This window comes from Haliotis cracherodii, unplaced genomic scaffold (assembly GCF_022045235.1).
Source record: "Haliotis cracherodii isolate W230 unplaced genomic scaffold, xgHalCrac1.p SCAF_4, whole genome shotgun sequence".
Taxonomy (NCBI): Eukaryota; Metazoa; Mollusca; class Gastropoda; order Lepetellida; family Haliotidae; genus Haliotis; species Haliotis cracherodii.
This window is the reverse complement of record NW_027266297.1, coordinates 1,850,808-1,859,953: the sequence shown is the minus strand read 5'-3', so window position 1 is coordinate 1,859,953 and position 9,146 is coordinate 1,850,808. Positions and strand designations below refer to the sequence as shown.

General features: G+C 39.7%; 1 protein-coding gene and 1 pseudogene across 1 annotated transcript; one reads left to right on the top strand and one right to left on the bottom strand.

Moving 5' to 3' along the window:
• Nucleotides 1–4,173: 4,173 nt before the first annotated feature.
• On the bottom strand, nt 4,174–5,244 carry LOC139478362 (hornerin-like). Its single transcript, XM_071260796.1, has one exon. The coding sequence runs from the start codon at nt 5,242–5,244 to the stop codon at nt 4,174–4,176; it is 1,071 nt and encodes a 356-aa protein (XP_071116897.1).
• Nucleotides 5,245–5,582: 338 nt separating this feature from the next.
• LOC139478361 (uncharacterized) lies at nt 5,583–6,569 on the top strand (annotated as a pseudogene).
• Nucleotides 6,570–9,146: the final 2,577 nt, after the last annotated feature.

Below are 9,146 nucleotides of genomic sequence, written 5' to 3'. Positions count from 1 at the left end.
CATTCGGTGGATTTTAATAGCTGCACAGTGCGGATTATTTTACATTTCATTAAATGTAGATTTCAACACTGTCAAGCACATAATGGTGAATACAGTTCTATATTATTATTGGCGTGACAAGTGTTTCATGTAAAGACTTAAGGATTGTGTGTGTGTGTGTTCGTGTTCGTGTTCGTGTGTGTGTTCGTGCGTGTGTGTGTGCCCGTGTGTGTGTGTGTGTGTGTGTGGGGGGGGGGGGGGGGGGGGGGGGGGGCGTGGGTGTTCGTGTGTGTTAGTGTGGGTGTGGTGCGCGCGCGTGTGTGGGTGGGTGTTAGTGTGTGTTCGTGTGTGTGTGTGTGCGTGTGCGTGTGCGTGTGCGTGTGTGTGTGCTCTCATTTCGTGTTTATGCATATTTTATCATTATTATTTTGGTGAAGTGCAATTAATACATTGTTCATCGTATATAATACATAACACATACTTATATAATACATAACACATACTTATATAATACATAACCTCGTACTTATATATTATTACCCACATGGTGAAGATACAGGTGGTAAGAAACTAAATCCGTACGTCACACGTGTGTCGTACAAGGTTGACCTCGTTTTATTCGTTTTGATTGGATAACCGTGACCTCGGTCACACCGGGACTACTTTTTTCATTCATAAAAAATCGCGAGACGTCATTCATTTTGCAACTACAAGGCAGAACTGAAGCAATCTCATGATAGCGAGAGATATTTACAAACACTGAAACCAAACAAGATAGTCACACGCATCAAATTCGGTTTATATAGGTTCTGCATAGAGCTTCAACAGACATTATATCATCGAGCTATATCCATTTACAATGTACGACTACCGATGAATAGAGCGAGGGTCCCCATGAGCGTGACGCACCCGACCACATTCGCAACTTTCAATTTGATTTAACGTAAAAGGATAAGTGTGGTGAAATGGAGTCTGTTTAAACTATCTGGACAGATATCTAGACTTACTTGGGATGATCCGGTTGTGCCATCAGTGTCCCCTTCGAAGTGTATTTTGTGACGCTGTTTCGGGAGGTGTTGTTCATGAATGAACGTACACGACTGCACGACCAGATCACTAAAAGTGAACAGTTGTGAAGTGTGCCTGACTTCTGATTTTGTGGCCCCAAACATCACAAAAGTGAACAATAACATTCCCTATATCTAGCTGTGAGAAGATCACGGTTGTCTTTTTCTTATTCCGGTGGTGACCTTGCCCTTCGATCGTTCGAAGCTGTCACTGACATGCAAGCAGACTTGAGTTTGTTGATTTTCACGTCTTCAGTATAGGGTGGTACAATTAACATGAATGTCTTTGGCGAACACTCTGATTTCCCTCTCCCAAAATGGTACGAACATGATATAAATTCAGCTGATAGATCATTTTGACACCGGCAATGTGAGTGACCGACTGTTGGTCCAATATACAATCATAACAAATACTTATATAATCATAACACATACTTTTATAATCATAACACATACCTATATAATACATAACACATACTTATATAATACATAACACATACTTATATAATACATAACACATACTTATATAATACATAACACATACCTATATAATACATAACACATACTTATATAATCCATAACACATACTTATATAATACACAACACATACTTATATAATAAAAAAAATAATTATATAATACATAACACATACTTATATAATAAAAAAAATAATTATTTAATACATAACACATACTTATATAATACATAACATATACTTAAATGTAAACAATCATAACACATACTTTTATGATCATAACAAATACTTATATTATACATAACACACACTTTTATAATACATAACACATACATATATAATACATAACACATACTTATATAATACATAGCACATACTTATATAATACATAGCACATACTTATATAATACATAACACATACTTATATAATACATAACACATACCTATATAATACATAACACATACTTATATAATCCATAACACATACTTATATAATACACAACACATACTTATATAATAAAAAAAATAATTATATAATACATAACACATACTTATATAATAAAAAAAATAATTATATAATACATAACACATACTTATATAATACATAACATATACTTAAATGTAAACAATCATAACACATACTTTTATGATCATAACAAATACTTATATTATACATAACACACACTTTTATAATACATAACACATACATATATAATACATAACACATACTTATATAATACATAGCACATACTTATATAATACATAGCACATACTTATGTAATCATAAACATTCATCGCCTGTACAGACTCGTTATGTGGAACGTGGGAACTAGATAGACAACAGTAGGAACTAGATAGACAACAGTAGGAACTAGATAGACAGCAGTAGGAACTAGATAGACAACAGTAGGAACTAGATAGACAGTGGGAACTAGATAGACAACAGCAGGAACTAGATAGACAACAGTAGGAACTAGATAGACAACAGTAGGAACTAGATAGACAACAGTAGGAACTAGATAGACAACAGTAGGAACTAGATAGACAACAGTAGGAACTAGCGCAAGCTAGCCTCAGATCAATCGAGCAGCTGATTGCCATTAATTTGAAATTTGTTTGAATTCTTTTACAATATCAAATTAAAATATATCAGTAAGATATATTCGCTGTAGCATGATACATGGGATCACATGGGCTTTTATGCGTCCCTCGATAAGTCGTGGTATGAAACCTAACATGAGACACATAAAATCCCATGTACCCCTCGTGATCCTGCTACAACGTATCTACAAAACACAGCTACGATATGAATTACAAACAACACTGAAGAACGAAGCGATGATTCTTTCACGATAAAACATTGGTCTATCATAGTGTCATTTCTTGAGATACGAATTTGTAGTCGCAACTTGATGACGTCATATATTGGACGACTGTATTTTTAAGAGGGAAATGTCTGGTGGGTTGTTCCCCTTAGATATAGCTGGGCTACGCAGATAAACACAGCGGCCGAACGATCCCCTTTGACATGGGAGAGATGTGACAATCGGTATCAGGAAAAACATACAGATAATCGACGTTAGGATTGTGAGAATATGCGGGAAATATCACACATAACCCACCTGTTCATATAATGGACTTGTTAGTCCAATATATATTGTCTATATATTGAAACGAAAAGCGAAATATCCCCTCTCTATATATATGTGTCTTAGCATTGACGAGTTACCTGACCTGATGCCTGGAAATGTGATCCTTATATCGACTTCGGTAACGTACATGCACACCTATCACTGATACTGATGGACAAATAGCGTGATTTTCCAGATGTAAATAAGTGAACATGAAGATATGCGTTCGCGTTTTCGTTCTTTCACGAACACATGACACTGTGAAAGGCTGCATCAGGATCCATATGTATGGGTAATATTTGATATTTCACATATATTCATTATTGTAGTATTTGAACATATGCCTGAATGTATTAATAGTACATATGCTTGGTACATTGTATGTATTTGGTAATATAAATTTCTGCAATTTAGCGAAATGTTTTATTTGAAGATATATCCGGCGGGAGGGACAGTCAGATCATAATCTGTCACTTATCGTCTGTGCTTCCGTCAATTTTGATACTTACGTATATTTCATGAAAATGCAAGCGAAAATACTGTAAATTCAAACCGTAACAAACCGTAAAATGTTGCCCGAGATTAAAACTGGTCACGATACCTCACTTTTCATTTTCTGTGTCTCCTCTGTTCAATTGTACGATTCCGACTAAATCATGAACACAGTTCAATGGATCACTATCAAATAGTGATGATCCTTCCCTGCCTCGTTGGTGGCACCGTCACAAACACATGCAAAAGCAAGTCAACAGTTCACTGGGATTAACCCTGACACATTTGATTCAAGTCAAAATTGGGAATTGCATCGGACAGCATTTTTGTTACTGATTTAGGAGTATCCTCCGCAGATCTACCATAAAACGTTTTGAAACAATTGATCCATGTTGGGCTAGCAACGGTTGCAGGAAGGTTTGGCGGTGTCACGTTAGTATGTGATGCTGATTATTCCTCCTGTGTGTTGACCATTCCTCCTGTGTGTTGACCATTCCCCTTGAGTGTTGACCATTCTACTGTGTGTTGACTATTCTACTGTTTGTTGACCATTCCTCCTGTGCGTAGACCATTCCCCCTGTGTGTTGACTATTCCCTTGTGTGCTGAGCATTCCCCCTGTGCTGAGCATTCATCCTGTGTGTTGACCATTCCGCCTGTGTGTTGATCATTCCCCTTTGTGTTGACCATTCCCCCTGTGTGTTGACCATTCCCCCTGTGTGCTGAGCATTCCCCCTGTGCTGAGCATTCATCCTTTGTGTTGACCATTCCGCCTGTGTGTTGACCATTCCCCTGTGTGCTGACCATTCCCCCTGTGTGTTGACCTTTCTCCTGTGTGTTGATCATTCCCCTGTGTGCTAAGCATTCCCCCTGTGTGCTGAGCATTCTTCCTGTGATTTGACCATTCCCCCTGTGTGCTGAGCATTCTTCCTGTGTGCTGAGCATTCTTCCTGTGATTTGACCATTCCCCTGTGTGCTGAGCATTCCTCCTGTGTGTTGACCATTTCTCCTGTGTGTTGACCATTCCTCCTGTCTGCTGACCATTTCTCCTGTGTGTTGACCATTTCTCCTGTGTGTTGACCATTTCTCCTGTGTGTTGATCATTCCTCCTGTGTGTTGACCATTCTTCCTGTGTGTTGACCATTTCTCCTGTGTGCTGACCATTTCTCCTGTGTGTTGACCATTCTTCCTGTGTGTTGACCATTTCTCCTGTGTGCTGACCATTTCTCCTGTGTGTTGACCATTTCTCCTGTGTGTTGACCATTTCTCCTGTGTGTTGACCATTCCTCCTGTGTGTTGACCATTCTTCCTATGTGTTGACCATTTCTCCTGTGTGTTGACCATTTCTCCTGTGTGTTGACCATTCTTCCTGTGTGTTGACCATTCCTCCTGTGTGCTGACCATTTCTCCTGTGTGTTGACCATTTCTCCTGTGTGTTGACCATTTCTCCTGTGTGTTGACCATTTCTCCTGTGTGTTGACCATTCCTCCTGTGATTTGACCATTCCCCGTGTGCTGAGCATTCCTCCTGTGTGTTGACCATTTCTCCTGTGTGTTGACCATTCCTCCTGTGTGTTGACCATTCTTCCTGTGTGTTGACCATTCTTCCTGTGTGTTGACCATTTCTCCTGTGTGTTGACCATTCCTCCTGTGTGTTACGGTCCATGCTCCTCGTGTTGCGATTCCCATACAAACAACCATGTGATTTGACGTCGACATGATTTGTGGGCACGGGTGGTCTGCGATGACCATAGGTTCGAGTTCCTGACACACCCTGCAAAAATGTTGGCTTTTCTCCCACATTAAGTTGAGGCACTGTGATATTACATATATACTGTTCAAACTCACATCATTCTTCTGAATCCGAAGATATTGGAATTCAAATAATCGACAACCTTCAGCAGATTGTAATTGTAGTCACTTACCTTGTTTCAGAAAATCATGAAGACCACAGCCTTTAAATTTCTCTCTGTGGTGTCGCTGGTTATTACCATCGTGAGTTATTTACTATTCAATGACTTATTTGACAATTCTCATCCTCAGCCTATATATAGTACTACTGGAACAGTGCAGCAAGTTGAGACTCATTCCGACCTGCATGGCGTCACCCCAGAAGTAGCATCACCAGTGGACGTCCTGATTGACAAATACATTATTTATAAGTGTGATGAACGTAGATGTGGTGGTGTGGCAGACAGGCAGAGAGGCATAATTACATCTTATTTACTCCCACAGATGCTGAAGCGGCTCTTTAGATTAATCATGTCAAAGCCATGTGAATTTTTAAATTTTGTAATTCCAAATCAGGTTGAATGGCGTGTTCAACAAAAAACAAGTAATGGCCAAGACACGTAACAACTCATGAATAATCATCGGTTTGGACACAGAATGGCGATCTGGGAATATTGAAAAAATGTATGATAAGGACGTGACTTTCTACACTAGGAATTTAGATTATGTTCCTTATCTCGTGAAAAACCCATTGTTTTCTTCTGTACAACGGGCACAATGGTCGCACAATATTCAGAATCGCATTCTTTCAGCTCAGCTCTTTTGGCGCCAAATACTCAGGCAATGGTTGATCCCTTTGAAGCAAAAACAGAAAGAGCACCCAGAAGGTTAATTTGTGCACATATGAGAATGGGAAAGTCCACAACCATACCCAATGATGGTGGTAGAAATAATGCGACGGGCCCTGTTGAGGGTGCTTTGGTCCTATTTCTACAAAAACACCTGCAGGTTGCTGGTTCATGTCAATTGGTTATAGCTACGGACTCAGATGAGGCCAGGGCTATGTTAAAGGGGGCGTTTCCCGAACATGTCATCGAGATTGGAGGTCGCATAGTTCACATTGACCGCTCACGAGGAGGGGATCTTTGTTCTGGCGTAGAGAAAGTTATTTTAGATGAATATATTCTATCAACGTGACTATACTTTGCAATTCAGACGAACATAACAGGAAGCAAACAATAAAACCCACTCCTTTAGTGCTATCTTTGTGAGACAGACCCTTGACCCAAATGCATTCAATACGTATATAGCAATCCTTAGCAAACGTGACAAATTACAACCTAAAAACTAACCTTTTGAAACTCTAAAGCTTATAATCAACACACATATCATTATGACATTGTAAACTATTAAAATACGAGCTAAATACCATATGTAACCAAAGATAGCCCACCTTACAGGGAACCATAGGCATTAAACCCCAGTAGGATTAAGCTCTACATCGTCAAGCAAAACGTGCTTCCTGTGATGCTCTTATCATCACCTTATCAGGATCCTCACCTTCCAATAGATATTCAAAGAGTTTTACGGCTGTGGCAAATGCGACATCGTCGCAAAACGACTTCGTCATGCCTTGGCAGGTATTACCTTCAGTTTGTTTTATCTCATGAAGTTTGTTTGTACCTAAATGGGTGGTGTTCCACCTTGTCTGGATTATCTACCCGATGTAATCTCTGTTATATGGTAATAATTAGAGTATGGCATCAGAAGGTGAGAGATATATTTGTTCAGACTTGCTTTAGCTGCAGCATCAGCTTTTGTGTTTTACCCTTTTCAGTACCCGAAGGCATGGCAGGGAATCTGGAAAGATGACAGTGAATCTGAAAATTGTTCATTTTTTGACCGATGTTGAATATACTCCAAGCTCTTGTCTGGTATTCGGAAAGAGTTACTATTAGATCAAGCGAAAGTGGCACTTGATACTTTGTCACCATCCTTGGATCTATCTGTAAATATTGAGCGATGTGAATCATATTTTACACTCAATTGTATATATTTCTTTAGAAAAAAACAATTGATTTGTGTCCGTCTTTTTATTAAAATGAGTAAGTGTAAGGTCTACTTTCGACTGGACTATTTGCCAAAGAATTTCCCTGAATTACTCTTAGAGGCTCCACCATAAACAGTGGAGCCATAGTCCAATTTAGAGCGAAGTGAAGGAAAAATTGTTTGATCTCCAACCCCCTTTGAATTTGGAACGATTTTCATTAAGGCTAGATCCTTCAGTCTTAAGATATTTGACATGTCAAATGTGAAAAGGTCAAAAATGAGTCCCACGAACTTGGCTTCCCCATGACCTACCTCGACCGACTAATTCAGAAATGTTCAGATGCATTTTCAGATGAATGATGAACGTTTGATGATCACTATTATAATTCTTTTGAAAATTTACATGCAATGTTTTTGTTTTAGGAAATTGTATCAACAAATTATGGATTGTAGTGAGTGAGTGAGTTTGGTTTTAAGCCGCTTTTAGCAATATTCCAGCAATATCGTGGCGGGGGACACCAGAAATGGACTTCACACATGCCCATGTCGGAATTCGAACCCGGGTCTTCGGCATGACTGGCGAACGCTTCAACCACTAGGCTACCCGACCGCCCTATGGATTGTAATTTTGGAGGGGAGTGTAATGTTTATAGAGCTTTTTGCGAGAGTTAAGAGTCTTGACGAGGGTTACCTCACTTGGGAAAAATGCCAGGCAGACAGATTGCGAACTGTGAATGACTAAGCTGCGTGCGAATGCCGGAAAATCGATGTGTTTGAACTGTTTCCATGTGTAAAATATGTGATGAAATGTGAGAGAGATGATCTTGTCCAAATGCAATGCAATGAGCTTCCACCGAATCTCAATAGAAAAAATGCAACACAGTCACGATCAGTGTTTCACAACGAAATACACTGCCATATAACAATAGACAGACGAGATGGAGTACCCTTGACCTCTTTTATTGAAGCCCTTATGTTTGGTTGAGAGGATCTGGACTGGGGAATTGGATTGCTGGTGGTCTGAGAGGGCAGATTTGGTGTCTGCTTTGGCTGATGGACCCGTGAAGATCCGGGGTAGAATAGGTTTTCAGCTACCCATGCTTGCCATAAAAGTCGACTATGCTTGTCGTAGGAGGCAACTAACGGGATCGGGTGGTCAGGCCCGCTGACCAACGTTAAACAACAAACAAGCAAACAAGCTTCGGTGTTGAAGTATTATGTTCTTTGTTGCGGGTAGATATGGGCGGGTGTTTCACAAACGTACGACTCAAGTCCCGGAGCATGACCATTCGATTCATATAGTCAGTCGCCTTTGACGACAAGCATTGGTTGATGGGATCTCTATTCTTACCCACAATCCCTGCTCTTGTCGAATAATCAAGTCATGTACGTCAGTTTGTGAATAATTTAGTATGGTCCAGACAAACCAGCGTTTGCTATCATGACGAATCGTTCACATCAATCGGATTATGATGATACGCCATAAAACACGTCGCTGAATCTGGACACTCGAACCGACATAAATATGAAAAGGTGTATTCTAATAGTGTTATTACAAAAATGCGTTCGCCAAGAGAAACGATTATGATGACGTCACGCTTTTGTTCTTGGAGCTGATTCCGAGCCAGGAATCCACTGGCCATTCTGGACGTGCATTTTAAACCAGTCTACCCGACGCAACTATCGGCCATTACCCCAAATTATCGTGAAATTATGTCTCAACCA

Excerpts from the sequence above, each read along its gene's own strand:
- LOC139478362 (XM_071260796.1), bottom strand. The coding sequence starts at position 5,244 with ATGGTCAACACACAGGAAGAATGGTCAACACACAGGAGGAATGGTCAA.